A 23,362-nucleotide genomic window follows, 5' to 3' on the forward strand; every position below is an offset into this window, starting at 1 on the left:
TCCCAAGTTCGCCGCACAAGCTCCCGCCCCTCTCGGGGCTCCTCCCCTTCCCTCCAGCCCGGGCCTCTCTCACCTTCGCTCGGAGCCCGCACCTGGGGGCGCGCAGAGACGGAGGCGGAGCCGGGGGGGGGCGGGCTCGTGACGTCACCCGGAGGGGCGGGGCCGTGGAACCGCAGTGCAGCGCAGAGGGGCGGGGCGGGGCGGGGCCTGCGGCGCGTGACCTGGCTGCGGGAGGCAGGAGCCGCGAGAAAGGTGTGGGGGAGGGGCGCTCGGACCTGCAGATCCCGGAGCCGAAGGCGGGGCGGGGAGTGGCCGGGCCGGGGAGGTGGCGGCCGGCGCCGCGCCAAGGCGGGTCACGCTTCCTCCTTCCCTCCCCGCCCCTTCTCCTCCCACCTGGGCCTCTGCGTGGAGACGCGCACCTGGCAACCGGCGGCCGCGCTCCGCCGCGTCTCCGCCCTCTCTGCTCGGGCCGGGCGCCCCGAGCTGGCCCCGCACCCCGAGCCAGACCCTGCGCTCGCCCTTCGCCCCTCCGCTGGCGCCGCGCTCGCTGGCGGCGGCCTCGAGCGCTCGCTCGTTGATGCCGTTTTGGGGGTGATCCGGCGCGGCGGCGGCGCCTCCATGGTGGGGGCGTGTTAGTGGTCGCGGTTCCAGCGGACACGGAGTGCACGGCTGCGGGGCGGCAGGGCGGCCGGCCAGCGAGACCCCGCGCGCAGCTCGGATTTCGGGGCGCTGCAGGAGACCGCCAGGGCCGCGCGGGAGCCGGAGATGTTGGAGCTGAGGCACCGGGGAGGCTGCCCCAGCCCCGGGGGAGCGGCGGCTCCGCCGCCACCCCGCGAAGGAGAGGGCGCGGGCGGCGACCACGAAACCGAGAGCACCAGTGACAAAGTGAGTGGAGCTGCGAGCGGCGCGCAGCCGCGCCCGCGCCGGGCTGGTTTGGGCCGGGACACCTGGGAGCGAGGGTGGGGCCCACGGCACGTCAGGTGAAGGTGCGAGCTGCCTGTTGCGCTCTCCTCCCCGACTCGCTTTGTTTCCTCCTTTCCCTAGTGGGGTCGCGATTCAGGACCCCAGTGGTGATGCTGTCTGCCCAGGATTCCTGCAGTCGCTGTACGCTGGCGGGGAAACCTGGATGATTGAGTTTGACTGTAGTTTATAGCTTTTCCGATTTCAGTCCCTGTTCCCCGGACCTGGGGGCGACGCTAGAATCAGAATGGAACCTGCCCTCCAAGCTAGGAGCTGCAGTTTTCTAGTAGCTGCCACCTCACACCTCTTCTCCGCAGAGGAACAAAGTTAGTAAGGACTAGAACTTAAGACAGGCACCTTCGGCTCTAACTTGTCATTGGATCCTGACGCTGGAGGCTTGGCTTCTGCGCTCCCCCATCAGCACTTTCGTTTCCTCTGTCCTTTTTCAGTGTAATAGATTTTGGAGGCTTGAGAGAATCATACACGTGACACACTGTAATTCTCCAGTTTCTTTTGAGTCCTTGGCAGACAGTGCAGTTCTTCTGTCTACCAGTAGATTTCATTTAGCCTGAGACGTTAATTCATCAAGACTTTAAACTCCCTTTTTGTAAATTACCCTTGCTTCACATGTAAGAACTGGTTGATGCTATCTATGCCACTATTGTATTTAAAGCTAGAAAGAGTCCGAGTTTGCGTTAATTTGGTGGTAATTGTGGTGCAAGGAGGATTTTTTTTAATGCGGTTTTATGACCTCTTGGGGGGGGGGAGGGGGTTGTTAAGAAATCGGGCCAGAGAAAAGTTTGTTTTATAAGGCAGGTTGATAAAATTCCTTTTTATGTAGACACTCAAAACACTTAAGCTGTTCCTGGAAACATTTTGTTTTGGTAACAGGTATCACAAGCTGAATTGCAGAAGTGCAGTGGACTGCCCAAGGTCAAGTCAGTGGCAGTTTAGAACTAGGACCTGTTTTCTGATTGCTTTTCTTCCGATTTATACTCTTGCTGAGACTCCTTGGCAGTTCTGATTTGGGAAGGGCTCCACCTAGAACTTGATGTTGGTGAAATTGATATAATCCAAACTACAAAACCCTGGTAGGAACATACCACAGAATATCACAAAATAATAAATTCAACAGTGATTTTAGGACTGAAATTTTAAAATCAATGGAATAACAAGATCCTTTTTTTCCTACCTCTGAGAGTGGGTGGAATAAAATGAAAGTCTGTGATAGAACATATGTGTCAGGAATCACACAAAATATAACAGCTTCCAGCTAGCCGTGGTTGATGTTATAAAGCTAGAAACAGTGGGCTGAGAATAGTCTTTGTGAAAGCTGCCTTGGAAACTAGACCAAAAATAGAATTAATTGGGTTGGGATTTCTTTTGTTTTAGCACTGATATAGTTTAGACTCAAGGAAACATCAGCTTCTTCATGTTGAGTTCTTCAACTAGAAGAAACTAACAGGCTTTTCGCAAGAGAAAACAGTCAGGAAGCCACACATAAAATAACTTAAATTTAATTTCATAGCAAGTTCATCTATTTAAAATGGATAGTACTTCTGTGGTTTGATTTGACTCATTAGAACTGCTGTCTCTAGCTCTCTGTGATGGGTTAACTCACTGGCTATTTATTTATAAACATTGCACTGTTGGTTTTCATTAATACATGCCCAGCTGGATTTTGTTTTCAGAGAGTAGACATTGCTACATGTAACCTGTGTTGCTAAGAAGGATGAGCTAAAAATTGCTTTACATTTAGAGTTTGTTATAAGGAATTCTTAATTTGGCAAGCTCGGAGACAGTGAACTCTATTCTCTGTCCTTTCTTATCAGGGTGTATATTTGAATGTACCTCTATTTCCAGGTCAAGGGCTATTTTAAAATCAGTTTATAAATTGGAAGCTGGTTAATATTTGGTGCCTTCTCTGATAAAGTTGTAGTAAAGGCAAAACTCTTGGGAAATTAATGAAAGAAGCAGAGAAAGTATGTTATATTGTGTTATTGTAGTACACTCCCATGTCATTTTATTGTCTTTTAATAGTGCTATTATTAACATGACATTCTCACTGTTCAGAATCTGGAGACTATGCTGAGAGAAGGCTCTGCTCCAGAGAATTAGTGGGTAAAAAAGTGCTTTTTTTTACCTGCAGGGGAATGTTCTCAATTGTGAAAAGTGGAGAAGTACTTGAAAGGAAACACTACCTACCACCCCCTCAAGGAAATCTGCAGGAGACATATGAGTTAGATTTATTGAAAATTGGAATAAGACTCATGGTAACACAGAGGGCATATTTGGACTCTATAAGGAGACCACAGGAAAAGCTTTGAAGAGGGAGTGAGGGGTGAATTTGGAACTTAAAGATGTTGGAGGCCTCACAAGGTGGACTTGTGTTGGAACTGGCATCCCAGGCAAAGGGCACACTTGAGTCAGTGCTCTAGGTACAGGGAACTGAATTTAGTTTGATAACCCTGCAGCATAATCTGTGCACAATTGGGAGTTGAGGTTGGCAGTTTGAGAAACTTGTGAAGGAGGTTAGACTTTATTCTATGAACTCTGGAAACCATTGAAAAATTTTTGCAGAGACATGAGCCTGTTACTCTAGCAGCCATATGGAGAAAATGTTGGAAGCTAGGGTGATCTGCCAGAAATCATATGGGTACACACTGCAAATGCTATTAACATGAAGTGGTGAGAGCTTGCATGTAAGTCTGGTAGGGGTGAGGAAGTAGGGGTTGAAAAAGAGGATGCATATTTTAGATAATGATGATATATCCTAAACTGGGATAATCAGAATATGACTAAGAAAAGAAAATCCTGCCTGAGAGATACATTTTGATTCACAATTTAAGAGATTTTGTAAAGAAGAAAAAGATATTGGGCAGTTTTGCAGGTTAGGAATAAGCATGGGTTACTCCTGAGTTGGGTTAGATAGGTTTAAAAAAAAAGAGGTTTAAAAGAGGTTTAAAAAAAAAAACCTCCTCTAAAAAAGAGAGGAGGTTCAAAGTGGTGATGGACATGTCAGGGCTGGAGATGTCAACTTCTGATTAGTATGGAGGAGAAAGGACTAAAGACAGAGCCTTGGGAGGCACCCATCTTTAGAGTAAGGAAGGAGATACAGGGAAAGAGCCAAGATAATGAGGATTCTGGCAACTACAGAAGAAGGAATTTCTTTTTTAAAAGATTTATTTATTTATTTATTTATTTATTTATTTATTTATTTATTTATTTATTTATTTATTTATACAAGCACTGGGTACAGTCAGAAGCACGGGAGGGTGAGAGAATTCACCAGAGCCAGAGCGGGGAACAAAACAGGCAAACCGATGAAATACACTGCTGAGGGGAGTAGCGGGCGCTGCAGGAGAGGTCCGCCCACCATGTGGGACCCTCGCTGGTGGCTGGGGATCTAACCGGTGCTGCAGAGGCTGCAGGCAGCCTCACAGCCCAGCGCTCAACCTCTGCGCCACCGGGGAGGCCCAGAAGGAGGAATTTCTTACAGAATGTCACCAAGAGTATTTTGGGATGAAGGTGAGGTATCTATGGAACACTGTGTTTAGCAAAACAGCTAAGTAGAAGCCGTGTTTTAGGTTGAAAAACATAAGGCATATAGTGAGAATATTTGTAGTTATTGTTAGGAAGCGCCAGTGAGAGGGAATACTGAAGAGCAGTGAGAGAGGATTGAAGGATTAAAGGAAGATTTTCTTTTTCATAAGAGGGAGATATGTATTTGTATGAAAGAAATCAAGTGAGAGTGACAATACTGACAAGGATGGCAGATCATAAAATAAAGAAAGCCAGCATGGTGTGGAAAAAACAGATGATTGGGTCTCTAAAGGAAAAGAAGAAAGAATGGAGGATACATACAGAAACATTTTGAAAAGCATAAGAGGGGAGATCAAAATGACTGATGCTTTCAATTTTTTCAGTAATGTAGGCAGTCAGGCCTGTAGAGCTTCAAGGGATCTTATAAACCATTTAGTTCAACTTAATATATAAAATAAAAAAAACACTGCTAGAGTGTGGTAGTTATTCCCCCAAAATGATACATAGCAAAGCTGTAGCTAGAACTCCTCTGGGACACATTTGAAGTGTCTTTATGGGTGTGTTATATGAAATAACTAAGAGGCAATCAATAGAATTAATGATCAAACTCGAGGATTCAGTTGAACTAAAACAACACAAATTTTTTGTGTACTAAATTAGCATAATTCCTAACTCAATAGCAGTAAGAGTCAGAGTGGTTGCTGCTTGTGGAGTGATTTAGAGTTATGGGGTATTTTTATGTCTTATTTTACTTGCTCTGCCTAATGACTATCCATCTTAGGAATATCCATTATTTAAAAACTGAGAAGAAAGACATGGTTATTTAGGCCTGGAATTGCCAAATCAAGGATGCCAAAAGAATTAGCAAGTCAGTGAGGTGGCTGAGCACATATCAGCATGGGCCAGGAAGCACTCTGATGCACACAGAGGGCTACTTGGCCTTCTGGGTGGATGAGAAGGATAGAGCAATTGGAAGCGAAAGCTGAGACCAGAGTGGGAGAGATGACAGGGGTACATGTTGAAGCAGTGGCCAGTAAAGGGGAGCACACAGGAAGGGTGTGCTTTCAGAGAAGAGGCCTGTTGTGCTCATATGTGGGCTGGCTTCTTCGATACAGAATTTGGTTTGTGGATCTGAAGGTCAATTAACTTCTGTCCTCCCTGTTTGAGATGTGTACGGCTTCTTTCACAAATATTCCAACATTTTAAAAATAAACTTTAAGCTTTGGAACTTTTGTTTCTGCCCATTCTTAGTTGTGGCACACTTCATATGACTGGTCTTGGTGTCACCTGTACGTGTAATGGACATTTTCTTTTTCTTTTTTTTTTTTTCATCTAACAAGCTATTAACATTATGGGGCTTCTACCATGCCATCTAGGTTGATTGATACTCCCTGATTGTTAATCAGTTGTTATCCAGTATTACCACCTAAACGATTTTTTTTTAAAGATTTATTTATTTATTTATGCAAGCACTGGGGTACAGGAGGGTGAGAGAATTCACCAGAGCCAGAGTGGAGAGCAGAACAGGCTGATGGACGAAGTGGACTGCTGAGGGGAGCAGTGGGCAGCAGGAGAGGTCTGCGCGCCATGTGGGATCCTCGTCCGGTGGCAGGGATCGAACTGGTGCTGCAGAGGCTGCGGGCAGCTTTGCAACCCAGCACTCAACTGCTGCGCCACCGGGGAGGTCCACCACCTAAATGATTTTTCATGAATCTTTGTCATTTGCAGGATATTCATTTTATTCAACAACATTTTCTTAATGCAGGTTCCTCAAATATCACCACCCCAGCCAATTGAGTTATCACTCAGATGAGCTTATGACTTCCTACAGTGAGCTAGAACACCACCAGGACAGAGCTTTGGTAGCCTTGAAGGGTAAAAGGCAAGCTTGGATTTTATTAAGAATTATAAATTTAGGCTTGGTGGTTCTTTCATTGCAGGGACTTGATTAAAATTGCATAAAGGAATGACAGTATCACAGGTTGGGATTGGTGGCAATAGCCAAGCAAGGGTTTTGAGGCTGGTTTAGGAAGGAGCTTGTTGATCCTTCCTACTGAAGAGTTGATATGTTTTTCAGAAGTTCTAAAGATGGACACAATTCTAGCAAGGCTTCAAGAATAGCATAGTTATGCTAGTGAGGACAGTGGAATTCTGAAGTCATGGTAATATAGATCTTAAGCTTTGTGGCCTAAGGGCTGTAGTTTCATTCTCACATCTTTAAAACATTGGGTTTCTAAGTGTTATCACCTGAGTTTTTTAACTTAATGTTGATGATTTTCATTTTAAACAACTTATTACTATTATGGGAATTTTACCATAGGAAGCCATCAGCTGTGTCATGATTTGGATGTGTGTGCTTCAGGGGACTTTTCCATGCAGGCAAAATTTTGTCCATCATCAATACACCAGGGAAAAATGGGACAATTTAAAGTAGCTCTCTGGAAAGTTATCTCCTAAAGAGAAAGATTACATATGCATATGCATTGTGGTTGTTCTCCATATATTTATATGCATTTTTGTAAAGCAAACTTTAACATGTTTCTTCTTGGATGGCACAGTTAAATTCAGAGGCATTGTGTGTTTCTGTGTTTGGGGATGTCTCTTTCAAAAGATAGAGGTCCCCTCCTTGGTGGTGCAGGCAGTTGAGCTCATCCTCTGCAGTGCGGTCCCATTCCGGCCTGTGGGGGAGATACCCACATGGCGCGGCAGACCCGGTCTCGCCTGCTGCTCCCCTCAGCAGTGTATTTCGTCAGTCTGCTTGTTCTGTTCCCCGCTTTGTCTCTGGTGAATCCTCTCACCCTCCCGCAAATCTGGCCTGTACCCAGGTTCTAGTATGCATGAATAAATAAATCTTAAAAAAAAAAAAAAGATAGAGGTCTTTATTCAGTATAAGGAAAATAGGTCATTGAAGAATTTACTGACATATTTCCTGAGGTTTGGCTTGGTTCTGTGTGTTCAGCAAATGCTGAACATTCAGTAAATGCCTTTAGTAAGTGCCTATTTAATTTGAGGTTCTAACTGAATGGCACATTTTTGTGGCTGTTTGTACCTTTGAGAAAAGGGGTGAGACCAGGGGTGTGTCTGTTGCTCAGCATCTAATTGTAGATTGTACTGTCTTGGATTGTGGACTTTAATTGCATGGAAAAAAGATAATTTGTTAGTGTAAAATAAATTTACAGTTTACAAAATTTACACTTGATACACAACATCAATGTGAATCTCTTAACAAATATGGAGTAGAGAAATAATCTTTGTTTACACTTGAGAAAAGTAAGGTTTGAAGATCTAAATGCTTGTCCCACATGTTACAGGCCCCAGCCCAAAAGAGTGGGTCCTTTGGCTGCTAAGGAGACAATTTGACAGAGAACGCTAGCCGAACCAAACAAGGCTTTCTTGGAGACTCACATATGAGGGAAACTGTGCTGGAAAGGACAAGTTAGCCTGGCTCCACAATGGGCAGTAGGAGGAGATATTTGAAGGGTAGGCCCACAAGGTGGGCAGGAGGAGAGCAGGTGATAACTTGTTCTGGGTTGAGCTATGCCCTGGCCTGTGCGGAGGAATAACATACCACTTCACACACAGGGTCTCAGCCTTCTCCCTCTAGAAAATTGTATGGTCAGTGTGGTGGGTAAAATTGTTTCCACAGAGATCACCAGCCCATGATTTAGTCCACCTGTTTAAACAGGACATGAGGCAACTCATCCTACAGGTTCAAAATTTCTTTTACCTAGGTTGTCTCACAAGGTCACACCATATTTTAAACTGAGATTTACTCTAAATTTTCTAACTAAAAAGAAAGTAAAGGAAAAATTAGTTATGTGGTTCTAAATTTATAAAATTAACATATTTACATACATTTTTCAATGTTACTACTTTGTGTGATTTTTAACTAATTTGGCCTTTCTGAATTTGGCTAGAAACTTTGAACTGAAAACGTTTAATTCTCTGATTTCAGGTACTTGAACGTAGATCAAACAAAACTGTCTCGTATTCTGCTTATTTTATAATTGAGTAGAAGTTATTATTATCTTTTTATTTTTTAGCAGTTTCCTCTTTGATTCATTTAGTTAGATGTCTCATTACCTAATGTATTAAGAATGATGTCACATTTTTAAGTAACTGCAAATAAGGAGAACTAATATCATTAATGACCAATTGGTTTTTGAACATTTCTAAGGTCATGCCAAGTTTAGTTGCCTTTCTAAATGTTTACTTGTTTTCTTATCCACATGGAGAGGTCAAAGTTATTTTTCATGTTAGGGATTTGAATGTTTGTCTAAGACTTTGTAACAACTACCAAGATTTAGACTTCCTTTTAAATGTAAAATTCAGTACAGTGTGGAGCTTATTCCTGTGGAAATTTAAAACTACATTTTGCAAACTTGGTGGCTAGAAAAGCAGTATTACTTTTCTGCTTCCTAGCTGTGCTTGCTAGTCTTTTTATTTGCCAGGACCATGGCCAGTTATTTAAGAGTTTTATGTAAGGCTGATGAAGCAAATTTGACTTTATTGTCTGGCTGGCCCAGGTGGGACCCAACACCTTGGCAGTGAGATTGGACTCTGCCACCTTCCTATTCCAAGCAGGTTGTTTGATAACAGTGTGCTATGGGGCAGCAAATATTTATTAAACCCATCAAGAGCTTAACATTTTACCTTGGTGTACAAAAAACCAGGTCTGGAAAGCAAAATTAGAGTCAGTCTCTTTCAAAGTTTTGGTTCTTAATTTTTTACCCACTTAGGTTCGTACTTGAACTGTTTCTTGCTTGGGACTTTGAATAACTGGGATGCCACAATGTAGTTGGTGCCTGGTGGAATTCTGCATCTGGTAGTATTAATACTAATTTTATATGACTATTACTAAATATGTTATCTATGAAAAGGGTGATGATACAAGGAATACCTAGGCATCTTTTTCTCAGAAGTGATTATAGCTTGAATTTTATATTTAGCATTTCATTCTCTTGATAGCTTTATAATATGTTTGTTTCTCTACCCTTGTATTATAAAAATGTTTAATAACATAGAAAAGCTAAAATAATCATATAATGATTATCATTCACTGCTTAGATTTAACAATTGATTTTTACCAAATTGCTTTATCCTACAATATATGTATATACAAATACTTTGTGGGTGAACCATTTGAAAACAATCTGTAGACTTCATGGCCTTTCACCTCTAGTGAAGGCATATATCTCTTTTTTTTTTTTTAATAATAAATTTTATTTTTATATTCCCCCATACAATTGCAAACGCCCCATTCTGACCCCAATCCTTCCCTCCCGCCCCCCACCCCCCAAAAGCATATATCTCTTAAAGGCGTTCTCCTTTAATACCTTTGTCATACATAAAAAAATTAGTAGAAATTCCTTATCAATAAATCACTCATATTCAAAATTTCCTAATTTTTACCAACAAAATGGCTATCAGGTTTCACTCCTTCATCCTTCTTCCCTCTTCAGCCCTACCCAAGATCCAACTGAGGTTTAAACAGTACAGAAAAATATCTAAGACAGGTTAACTGTCCTTATGTCGTATAATTATGTTTCCCTCTAAATGGAGACAACGTAGAAGAACTTTTCTGCCATTATTTCTCTTAGCCCTGAAGAAGTGAAATGCCAGAGCCCAGCACTGATAAGATCACATGTAAAATGTAAATTTATGATGACAGCAATATTGCATGTTTGAATAAAACTCACTTCCTCCTGGATGTTTCCTTTAGGGAGCTTTGTTCCTAATTTGGAATTTAACACTAACATACATAAAACTTTAAGACATAGTATGAGTTTAATATATAATGAAATGGAGTGCCACTTGGGAAAGATCAGGATAAACCAGAAAATTATGAAAATCTTAAGATTTAAGTATTGTAAATGGCATTTTAGGATTGGCAAAAAATAGCAAAAACTTTAGTGTTGCAGATTGGGTGAACTGGCCTGATTCCAAGTGGGGATATAAAGATGAATGCTCCTTCTCATTTATCCAACAGGTACTCATGGAGCTCTTGGTTGCAGACTGGGCCATCATGGGTGGGCATGAAACCAAATGTGTGTCACGTGACCTGTGGTAGAGGAAGGCTGCACAAACAGGGCTGAAGAGCTCTGAATTGATTTTTCTAAAGCTGCTGTCACAATTCACCATGAATGTACTATGTTACAGTCTAAAATAGGTTTCACTGGGCTAAATTCAAGATGCTGGCTAGGCTGTGTTGCTTCTGGAAACTTTAGGGGGATCTTCCCTGCCTTCTGTAGTTTGGCTTGTGGTCTCTTCCTTTGTCTTCAAAGTCAGCATCTGTTAACCCTCTACTGTCATCACCTCTCTGATGCCCTGGTCTTCTTCACTTGTAAGGACCCTTGTGATTATATTAAACCCACCTGGATAGTCCAGGCTAAAAAACTGCCCCAGGATAACTACAGCTGTTGTTTTAATTCTACCTTGCATTGTGATATTACAATTATTTTGCTTAAGAAAAATTTTTGAAAGTGATAATCTAAGCTATGGATATGAGACCTTATGGATAATTAAATGCCAGACAACAAAACCAGTCTTGAGAAAGAAGGCTTTTAGAAACTGCAAGGTTGAGACATTAAGACTTTTTTCATTCTGGGGACTATAGGAAGCTCAGTTCTGTGGAACCTGAATTTGGCAGGGTAGTGTGCACAGGGCATTTGCTGAAGAGTAAGAGGAGATTGGATTTGGAAGATTTTAAATGATTGATAAATGTTGGATTTGCCTTTTACTAAGACATTGTCTATTCTGCTGGGGCACATTTGTTTTTCTCTGATCTAGTCATATGATGGATGTGTATTTCACTTTTAAAAAAACAGCCAAACTGCTGATCAGAATAGTATGGTGGTGTACTCAGCCATCTAATCACCTCTTTCTTCAGTGGAGGGGAACAGATTTGGAGGATCAGTTTATCCCTTTCCAATTCAAATTTAGAAAGGATCATAATTAACAAGTATTGAATAGGATCATAGGACTGAGATTATCAGATTTCTCTATAGAATACATACAATGTTAAGTCCTTCGACCATTGATCATCATTTGGAATCTTGAAGCTCCATCACCTGCCCCCCTACCTGCCCATCACACCCCTCCCACTGCCAGGCAGCTTTTGCTTGACAACACTGCTGACTTACTAGGAAATATATCAGCTTAGTTCCCCTCCCTAGAGATAGTTCTATGCTCTGTTCACTTCCTCTGCTAGGAGAATGAGAAGGAATCCATGTTTATGTGGAAAACTATCAAGAAATAAATGGAAAATGCTGAAATAGGGAATCTAACCTAATGTTCTTTCAAGTAAGAACTGTTTAGCATCAAGATTTTTAAAAGCGTCTTCCTTTTAGACACCGAACTTCGCGTCACTTGAGGGTTTCTGTTTTGCTTGATTGCAGTTTCTATGCAAGACTGAGGTAAAAGGAGCAGTGTGAACCCCAAGTGGCCCCTAGTAGAGAAGTTGACCTTGGCTACCTTACTCACTTTTTAGGGGACCAGATGTGAAAGGGTGGAAAGTGTGAGAGAATTAGTGTATAATTCTTTGTTGACTTCTAAACCATTCATTAAATTTGAGACCTTTCTGAACTCTGTGCCCCATTTCCTGTCCATTCATTCCCCAGTGCCGGGAAACACCTCTGTCCTTTTTCCCTGATCATGGTTTCCTGCAATCTCATAGATTTCACTGTATTCAGCGACATCCACTGAACTGACCATACTTAAACTATGCAAATTGCTGACTTTTGACATACCTATACACCCAGGAATTCACTAGATAATGAACCTATACATTACCATGAAAAATTTGCTCCCGCTCTTCTGTAGCTGCCCCCTGACCCTCAGATAACCACTGATCTGCTTTCTAGCTCAACAAGTGAATTTGCATTTTCTAGAATGTCATTTAATGGGATGCTGTCCATATATGTTTGTATATACACATACATATATATATATATAATACGCATACTTACGCTGTATATTTTGTTTGACTTCATTTTACTCAGCATAATTATTTTGACATTCATATTGTTGCAGACATCAATAGTTCATTCATTTTTGTTGCCAAGTAGTATCCTGTTCTATAGATGTAGTTCAGTTTGTCCTTTTTCCTGTTGGACATTTGAGTTGGAGCTATTGCAGCTTAGAGCTATTACAAATGAAGTTGCCAAGAATGCTTGTGTATGGTTTTTGTGCAGAGATATACTTTCATTTCCTTTTGCTAAATTCTTAGGTGTGGAATAACTGGTCATATGATGGATGTGTATTTCACTTTTAAAAAAACAGCCAAACTGCTTTCCAAAGTTGTACCATTTCCCAAAATCCAATAGCATTATATGAGAATTTCTGTTTCTCCTCATGTTCTCCAACACTTGGCTTATTCAGTTTTTAAATAGTTTGCCAATAACTATATAGTCATTTCTTATTGTGGGTCCCTAATAACAAATAATGTTGTACATTTTGCAAATGCTTACTTGTCATCTATGTATTATCTTTGGTGAAGTGTGTTTGGATATTTTGTCCATGTATTTTAATTGAGTTGATTGTTTTCTTACTGAGTTTTGAAAGTTCTTTATGTATTTGAGAGGCAAGGCCTCTATTTGCAGTAATTTACAAATCTCCTTTCCTAGTCTATAATTTGTCTCCTTATTCTATTAACAATGTCTTTGAAAAGCAGAACATTTATTTATTTATTTTTAAGATATTTAAGATATTTATTTTTTATTTATTTGTACATACAAGAACTGGGGTACAGGCCAGAGGTGCAGGGGTGAGAGGATTCACCAGAGACAGAGGGGGGAGCAGAACAGGCAGATCCACTGAAATACACTGCTGCGGGGAGTAGCGGGTGAGATAGGAGAGGTGGAGAGGTCTGCTGCTCCATCTGGTTAGCTCCCTGGCGGGGACTGAACTCATGCCACTGTGGCTGGAGATAGCTTGATAGCACTTTAACCCCTGAGCCACCAAAAAGGCCCCACATTTTTTATTTTAATGCAGTTTTGTTTATCAGTTTTTTCTTTAGTGGATTGTACTTTTGTTATCATGTTTAAGGAATCTTTGGCTAACCTAGATTCCAAAGATTTTGTTACTGTGTGACTGAGGGGTACCCTGGGATCCCCGAACTTACTCCCTCTCAAAGGGTCTGGCCATCCTTGTGCACAAAGCCAAGGTAGACTCTTAGTGTGAAAGAACTTTAATAGAATTAATGAGACAAAAGAGAAGGCCGTTCAGAATAAAACACCCCAAATTACCCATCACCTGGTGGGTAAATGCCCAGCCAAACAGGGCCCACTGAGGCCCAAAAGCTTGCTACAAGTCTAAGGCACCTTCTCGTGGGGGAATGGAGTTCTGAACTAGATCATAGAAAACTGTGACAAAAGAATGTACCACACCAGAATAACAGCTGCTATTGTCAGCTTCCCTGGGTGTCTCACTCCCACTGTCTCTTCCAGGTGTCTCCTTACACATCTCCTTCCCAGCAATACCAGGGTGCAAGTCAGGCTGCAGGAAAAAGAGCCCTCCCCTCTTTTTCTCCTTCCTAGGATCCTTCCTGCCTTCCACATTACATATTTTCACCTCGCTGCTCAGCATCACCCTTAGTTGAGTGGGGTTGGGAGACATGATACTTCTCTTTTTTATGGAGATGTCTCTGTAACAATCTCATGGAAGTTTTATAGTAAGTTTTACATAAATATTATTTTGAACTAATTTTTCAAATGGCATGAGGAATTGTTCAAAGTTCTTTTTTGTATGTCAATATCCAACTCTTTCAGCATCATCTATTGTGGTAAATACTAACTTTGTTGAAAATGAGTTTATTTCTATACTCTTTGTTCTGTTCCATTGATCTTTTTTTTTTTTCCCCCTGTTTAGGCCAATACCACACTGTCTTGATACAGCTTTATAGTAACTCATGAAAATAGAGTCCTTCAACTTTTTTCTTTTTCCAAGCTGCATTGGTTCTTGTAGATTCTTTACATTGTCATGTAAATTTTAGAATCAGCTTGTATATTTCTACCAGGAAAAAAACAATAGCCCTGTTTAGATATTTATTGATACTGCATTGAATGTGTAGATCAATTTGGCGGAGAATTGTCATTATAATTTCTCTCCTGTATGATTCCAAATCCCAGCAATATTGTTTAGGTTGTAAAGGTTGAGCATTTAATTTTTTGAACCTAAACTTATTACCTACAGAATGGAAATGATTATATGCACACCTGTATGGTAATGTGAGGAGTAAATAAGTATTTATAAAGTGCTTTTGCTGTTACTGCCTATGTATTTTCACTGTAGGTAGTAAAGAAACTTTCATTTCTTCAGCTTTCAGACATCATTTTCCAGATGTTATCATTATTTTATATTTGGAAAAGAGTATTCCTTTACGGTCAGAAGCGTTCATTTTGTACAAGTGCAACTGAGGATTCTAAGCACCATGACTTGGCCAAAACTACTCAGTTGGCAAAAACAGATGAGAACTTTTCATTTTAATCTTAAATGTTAGCATGAGTTCAGTTGACAGACTTAGAATTCACTCAGCACCTATTTATGTAGTGCCTAATAAATGCCAGTCATTGTACAAGGCCTCTCCTGACCTCTTGGGACTCCAGAGTGAGACCAATGTACAGCATTTCCTCTCTTCACAGTGTTTATAGGCTTCTAAAAATAAAGACAAGCAAACAGATAATTAAATATAGGCCAGTAGGTAAAAGTAGGGAAATTGTGGAAACACAGTTGAAGAGCAGCTAACCTGGGCATGAGGGTCAGGGAAGGCATTTCTAAAGATATTTTAGTGACCTTTCATTTCAGAGAATGAAAGGACCAGGTTTGAGAAATGGGGAGGGCTTGTGGGCAAGAGAGAAAATGTACACTTTGTACATAGAACAAACATCTGGATGCAACGGAGAGAATGGCACTCTTTGAAAATTAGAGAGTCATAAAAGAAGGGCTGGTTTCTATTGTGATTATCAATAGAATGTCAAGTAGTGTGGCTTTATCCTGGTGGTTTTAGGCAGGAGAGTATTACAATCAGATTTGCAGTTTAGAGAAATTCTTTTGAATGTACCATGGAAAATGGATTACAGATGAATTACATGAGAGAGGATGATGTTCAGCAAGAGGAGCAGCAGTGAGTGAGGGTGGAAATGGGGGAAAGACATAGAACAAGTTTGGTGCTGACTAACTGAATGTGCTTTGGTTAAAGAACTTACAAGTTTGATAAGGTGATGGCCAGAAATTTGGCCAAATTTTAACTGTATTGCTGGTGGTATCTTCCTCTGAGAGGGGAATACAGAGGCAACAGCAAGTTTGGTATGGAAAAGAGAGAGGTCAGTTTGCTTATGTTGAATTTCAGGTGGTGTGTGTAGAAAACTCATCTGTACTTTAAGAGTGCTGGGAGCTAGAGCTGCAGGTGTATAGGAGTCATCAATGTTTTAGAGAGATGAAAAAGGAAACCACGAAGGCACATAGATTGCCTGGTGGGTCTTGGGAAAATGTGGCACTAAGATGCAAAGTAGAGGACCATTGTCTTTAAATTATGGGATTCAGAAGAAGTTTCTTATTTGGTTTCCTCATGTACCTCCAATGCCTTGTTGCTCTAGTTGATCTTTAAAATACAACTTCCTTTTTTTCCTGTGATCTCCAGTTACACTCTTGCTTTTCTTGTCAAGACTCACGTTGTTGTAACAGATGATCTATACATGAAACAGAGAAAAACAAGAGCCCCTGCTGCAAATTTCAGTAGTTGAGTAGGATTGTTCTAAAATGCCACTGTTTAAAAATTATATTCCTTAATTATTGGAATGACATTGAAGAGACCTAGTTAAATCTTGTTATTTATTATGTGTTTCTCTAAGGTATATGAATCAGGAACTAAATAAAAATAAAAAGCAAGACAGCTTTCTTGAGAGCAGAGGAAGGGGAAGTTTGTGCAGAGGGAAGGGGAAGGTTGTAACACCATTTTTGCCAATTAGACTTTGAAGTGACTTGTCAAGTTCTTTGATGTTTGAGGAATACCATTTGACTTCTACTGTAGTGCTTTTATTTTATAAATGAGGAAACTGAAGGGTGAGTTTCTTCTAGGACAAGTGCTTTACCCTTGCAGAGGTGGATTTTGTACTGGCAACACCTGATTCCTAAGTCTAGTGCTCTTTCTGTGACATGTGATATGGTGATATGTTGCCTTCTGCATTCACTTCCATTATTCATCTTTTCTGTTACCACTCACTCTATGCCCTCAACACTCTGGGTTATTAAAGGTGAAACAAGAGTGGCAGGAAAAGAAAAATAGTGATGTGCTCCATTGTTCTAGATGTCAAAGACCTGCTGGCAGGTCAAACTGACAGCAGGTACTTTGACATTTTCAGGGGATATCTGTGTGTTGGATTATTAGTGAGCATCTCTGTCTGCTTACACTGCTTTGTGGCTAGCTGACTCTAGTGTCAATGGGAACCCAACGTATCTGTTTCGTTTGTCAGCCTTGGTACAATGATACATTTAATTTCACATTGTTTAATAAGAAAATTATAGTTAGTAAACAAAATTATAGTTAGTTTTGTGTTATGAAAACTGAAATATTCCCCTAAGGTTAAGATTTTACTTGCTAAGTCACTTAATGAGGAACTGAGAGACAATTCAATTGCAATATTAGCATTATAGTAAATGCTTTCATTTTATGAATGAAGAATCAGTTAAAAGGGTGATGAAATTTGCCAAGACATTGTTGCTAATAAGGGCTAAGTTTGAGTTGTGATTCCAAAATATAATGAATTCCTAGCTATTTTACTCCCATGATCACTTCTGGCCCAGTGTTCTAGTATATGTTCCATTTGGTTTGTGTGTGTGTGTGTGTGTGTGTGTGTGTATATTTGTTTATTTCCTGTGAGTGTTGTCTTCCCTGTATCCCAACTCAGCCAGTTTCTTTGCCCCCAACTTAGGCCTCTGTAGATTACTCTCCCCAAGCATTTGTGTTGGTATCGTTCTTTATTTGAAGGGCTGCAAGGGTTGTGTAGGAAAAGGGAGCACATACAAATGGAGAGCATTACATCTCAACACAATGTGCAGTATCTAAACTGAGCAGGCAGCTCTGGTCTTAAAATTCTTTGTCTATACTCTATCTGAAAATTTAAATTGAGCACTTTTGTCTAAAGACTCCAGTATACATACAGCTCACATACATGCACTCTTGGAACTCATTTGTGAAGAACTACAAAACACAAAAAAAAACAATGAATAAAATAGCAGATTCATATCTATCAATAATTACTTTAAATATAAATAACTATATTCTTTAATTAAAAGACAAAGTATAACTGAATTGATGGTGGAAAAAAACATCTATATGCTATCTAGAAGTGATTTATTGCAGATGTAAGGAAGACATAGAAGGAAATAGGTGGCCCATTTAAATAGAAATCAAAAGAGAGCTGGGAAACTATACTATATCAGATAAAATAGACTTTAAAACAAAGATTGTAATAAAGACAAATAGTGGTATTACCTAATGGTAAATAATCAATCCTACAGGAAGACATAGCAGTTATAAATATTTATGCACCCAACATAGGAGCACCTACTTATATTAAGCAAATTTTAACAGACCTAAAGAAAGATAGACAGCAATCCAGTATTAATAGGGAATTTTAATACCCCACTTAATCAATAAATAGATCATCTAGGCAGAAAACCAATAAGGTAACATCAGCATTAAATGACACATTAGATCAGATGAACTTTATAGGTATATACAGAACATTCCATTCCAAAGCAGAAGAATACAGTCTTCTCAAGTGCACATGGGGCATTCTTCAGGATAAATTGTACATTAGCACAAAAAAATAAGTTTAATAAATTTAAGATTGAAATCATAACGAACAGCTTCTCTGACCACAATTGTCAATCAGTTACAAACACTTCTATGTGGAGGTTAAATAACAGTGCTGCTGAACTAACAATGGGTCAATATAGAAATCAAAGGAGAAATTTTTAACAGTCCCTCGAGACAAAGATGGAAAAATGGCATAACGAAACATACAGTATGCAGTGAAAGCGGTTCTAAGAGGGATGTTCATAGTAATACAGGGTACCTCAGGAATGATAAAAAATCTTAATCTAGCTTTATATCTCAGGGAATCAAAAGAATTTTTTTAAAGCAAATGAAGCCCCAAATTAGTAGAAGGAAGGAAATGATAATCATCATGGCAGAAATAAATGCAAGAGACTGAAGAAAATAGAAAAGATTGATGAAACTAAACCAAAGACTGATTCTTTGAAAAGATAAAAGGACTGACTTGTAGCTACATTTATTCAAATAAGTGAATCAGAAGTGAAAGAGGTATTACAAGTGACACCACAGAAATAGAGAAGACCTCATGTGACTATTATGAAAAATCATATGCCAACAAATTGGATAACCTATAAAAAATAGGTAAATACCTGGAAACATACAACCTTCACAGATTGAATCATGAAAAAATGGAAAGTATGAATAGACTGATTACTGGTAGGGAGATGGAATCCAAAGTCTTCCAAGGAAACAAAACACCAGGACGAAAAGACCAGGCATCACTAGTGAATTATAACAAAGATGCAAAGAAAAATGAATACCAATCCTTTTCATACTTCAGAAAGTAGAAGAGAAGGGAATTCTTCCTAACTCATCTTACAAGGTTACCATTACTCTGATGCCAAAACCAGACAAGGACAACTCAATAAAGAATATTCCAGGCCAGTATCCCTCATGAACCTAGATGCAAAAATCCTCAACAAATTATTAGCAAATCAAATTCAAGTATACATTAAAAGCATCATAAACCATGACCATAGGGGATTTATTCAAGGGACACAAGAATGGTTCAACATTTACAGATCAAAGATAAACAAAATGAAGGATAAAAATGACATGACTATAGTTAATAATACTCTGTGTTTGCAAGTTGCTAGTAATAAATCTTAAAAGGGTTCATCAGACATACACAAAAATGTTTCCAACTATGTATGTTAATGGGTGATAATGAGGCCTACTGTGGTCATTATTTAGCAGTATATATAAATATAAATCATCTTGTATACCTGATGGGGGCCCTCCACACACACATACAATTTTCAAGACACCAGCGGGTATCATAAAATTTAACTCGATTCATGCTCAATTCTAATATGATCTACCCAGAGGTACCATTAGATTCTACAGGGTTAAGTTCTCAGTCTCCCAAGATCACCTTCCACTTCAGATCCAGTCACAATCCCCCTCCTTTCACACCCCCCCCATTATCTATATTTCTGACCAACTAGTTATATAAATGAAGTTTCTGGATTTCATACTTAACGTTTGATTAATTTGCTGGGGCAGCTTACAGAACTCAGGTAACTCATTGGATGACTAATTTATCATATCGAATATAACTTTATTTTGTTATTGAAGTAGCCTTGTTTTACATCCTTGCTAATATTTTTATAGTATAGGATTTCCCCCTCAGATGTAGGCACTGTAGTGCTTCTCCCAACTTGTGCCCTCATTTACACACCTCCCCCTCTGAAAATCATAGATCAATGATCAAATTTCAAGTGTTGGTTGTAAAGTTTGCCTTTGTCGGATGCTTTGTTTGGTTTTTCTATAATCTACCCGGCAGTGACACTATTCTATATTTATCTTTCTCCCTTTGACTTATTTCACTTAGCATAATCCCTTTCAACTCCATTCACATTGCTGCAAATGGCATGAGTTTATCTCTTATGATTGCTGAGTAGCATTCCGTGGTGTATATATACCACATCTTCTTGAGAGGCTATAACTTAGTAACAGCCTGATGGAAGAGATGTATTGGGCAAGTATGGAGAGAGAGCACAAAGCTCCCATGATTTCTGTCTGCCCTATCTCCCCATCCATGTGTTCAACCCAGATGTTCTCCAAAGCTGATGTTTTTGATTTTTTTATGGAGGGTTCATTACTTAGGCATGATTGATTGAATCACTGGCCATTGGAAACTGAACGCAGCCTCCAGAAGTCTCGAGGAATGAGTGGAAGTTCTAACCCCGTATAATCAAGGGTTGGTTCTACCAGCAATAAGTCCTCATTCATAGGTATTCCCCCAAAGTCACCTTATTTAGATAGCAAAAAAGATACTTTTGCCATCCTCAGTATTTAGAAAATTCCAAGACTTTTGGGAACTGTGGTTTTGGAACTATGAATGAAGATCAAATACATATGAGAAATACAGAGGCGGCACTCTCCGACCGTCAGAGAGGAGGAAAACAACAAACCAAAACGGCCCACAAGAACAAACGACGCAGCAAGCGGGACTGTGAGCGGAAAGGAACTATTGCAGCCACCACACCCCGTGAACGGGAGCTGAGGCGAACCCTGCAGGATTCGCCACAGCGGTGAGCGAACGGCTCCGGGCGCCATTAGAGAAGAACAAAGACCCCGGGAGACGCGCACACAGCCCGCTGCCGGTAAGCTGGCGCCGGAAAGCGGCGCGCTTGGCGCTCTTGAAAAGCAAGTGCAGACCTGGATCGCAGCTGCCCAGGTCCCCGCGCCTGCGACCTAGGCTTGGGAGACGACCTAGGCTTGCGGGGAGACGCGCGCGGAGGTCCTCACTGAGGTGAAGGTCCCTCCCTGAGTGAGCAGGAACCAGGCGTCCAGGCACGGGAGCGGTGCAAAAGGCGCCATTCCTGCGCCACTGAACTGGGCTACAGCCCGCGTCCTGGAACTGAGGGCTTTGGAACTGAGACCCGGGGCACGAAATTAGGGGCGTGGGTTCCCCACGACGGTGGGGCACAAGGCAGACACAGCACCCCAAAGCCGTTGAGGTGTACCCTAACATCCCCGCTCTGCTCCCTGTCCCACAGGGTGGAAAATCAGCTCCCCAAGGGCTCTAGGAGAGATCTCTGGCGCCACCTAGCGACTTGAAGCCAGCACAGGCTCCTGAAGGAGCTAGTGGCCAGCTGGGGAGTTAGCCCACACCAGGCCCCTTCTGAACAAGTAGTCTGAGCCCACAGGGAGAGCGAGCACCCACAGCCGGGGCAGACCAGGCGCGCAGAAGAGTGTGCCTGAGACTGGACGCGCAGGGAGTGTGTCCCACATCACCATTTTAGAACAGGGACATTTCTTCAGTAAAGACTACCTGCACAAGGCTTCCTCAGGAGCCAGGGGTGAGCAGGGGAAGTTCACCCACGCCAGACCCCCTCTGGCCTGCAGTCCAAGCCCAGAGGGGGAACAGGAACCCACCGCTGGGGCAGACCAGGCGCACAGGGGAGTGTGTCCCCACATCGGCATTTTAGGACAGGGACCTTTCTCCAATAAAGACTGCTTGAAACTGACAGATGACTCCTGGAGGAACCAGAGGGGAGCAGAGAAGCCCACCCAAGATGCCGGCCAGTCCCAACAACACAGTGTCCCAACGCATACGGCAAATTAGAAAACAGACAGTAGGGAGGAGAAGAACCACACGCAACCTAGCAACTCTCCAGAGAAAAAGCACACCACAAAAAGAAAACCAGCCCCCAGATGGCAACGACAGTAACTTGGAAGAACTTCTGAGCCTTCCAGAAAGAGAATTTAAAATTGCCATGATTAAAAAACTGACAGAAGTCATAAAGGAAAACAATGATAAGGGAAAAATAATCAACGATCAGAAGAATGAAATTGAGTCCCTAAAGAGGGAAGTAAAAGAAATGCAGGAGATCAAAGAATTAGTGGAAGAACTAAAGAATTCTGGGAAAAGCAATGAAAGCAGAATTGATGAAATGGAAGAACGAATAAGTGCTCTTGAAGACATAGAAATAAAAAGAACCAAAACAGAAAAGGAAAGAGAAGTACGAAGGAAAAAGAATGAAGAAAGACTTCGGGAACTATCTGACTCCATGAGGAAAGGAAATATAAGAGTTATAGGAATACCAGAAGGAGAGGAGAGAGAAGTAGGAACAGAGAAAATATTCAAAGAGATAATTGAAGAGAACTTCCCAAATGTGAAGAAGGAGCTGAAAATTGATATACAAGAAGCAAGAAGAACACCAAACTTCCACGACGAAAGAAAAAATACAGCAAGACACATAATAGTAAAGCTCCCTAGAATCCAGGACAAGGAAAAAATAATGAAGCTGGCAAGAGGGAAGAAACAGATAACATTCAAAGGAAAGCCAATCAGGCTGACATCAGACTTCTCCGAAGAAACACTACGGGCAAGGAGAGAGTGGAGGGACATAGTCAACAGACTCCAAGAAAACAGATGCCAACCAAGAATACTCTATCCCGCAAAGCTCTCCTTCCTCTTTGAAGAAAGAATATGGACCTTCCCAGACAAACAGAAACTCCGGAATTTCATTGCAACTAAACCCCCACTCCAAAAAATACTACAAGGAGTCCTAAAGCCAGAACCCCAGAGGGACGAATAACAATGAAAGAAGGCCAAAAAAAAAAAAGTTATTAAAAGAATAAATAAATAAAATCAAAGGAAAGACAAACACAATGGCAAATACAGATGTTAACATATCAATATTAACTCTAAATGTAAATGGACTAAACTCTTCAATAAAAAGACACAGAGTTGCAGCCTGGATTAAGAAACAAAACCCAACCTTTTGCTGTCTCCAGGAAACACATTTAGCTACAAAAGATAAAAATAGGCTCAAAGTTAAAGGATGGAAAACAATCCTACAAGCAAATGGACCAAAAAAGAAAGCAGGAACAGCTATACTTATATCAGATAAAACAGATTTCAAACTCAAAAAGATAAAAAGAGACCCCAATGGTCACTACATTATGATCAAGGGGACAATACTTCAAGAAGAAATAACACTCATTAACATATACTCACCAAACGAAGGAGCACCAAAATATATCAGACAACTGTTGTCCTCTCTGAAA

At 40.9% G+C, this 23,362-nt stretch overlaps 1 protein-coding gene across 1 annotated transcript in view; it reads left to right on the top strand.

Moving 5' to 3' along the window:
- The first annotated feature begins 531 nt into the window (after positions 1-531).
- Positions 532-23,362, top strand: part of CDS1 (CDP-diacylglycerol synthase 1) — a 66,681-nt gene continuing 43,850 nt past the window's right edge. Inside the window, exon 1 of the mRNA XM_037529071.1 lies at positions 532-885. Coding sequence (XP_037384968.1) covers positions 766-885 — 120 coding nt within the window. The 5' untranslated portion in view covers positions 532-765. The remainder of the gene's footprint in view (positions 886-23,362) is intronic.

Source organism: Talpa occidentalis, unplaced genomic scaffold (assembly GCF_014898055.3).
Source record: "Talpa occidentalis isolate TD23 unplaced genomic scaffold, MPIMG_talOcc4v2.1 talOcc4.6, whole genome shotgun sequence".
In the NCBI taxonomy this organism is placed as follows: domain Eukaryota; kingdom Metazoa; phylum Chordata; class Mammalia; order Eulipotyphla; family Talpidae; genus Talpa; species Talpa occidentalis.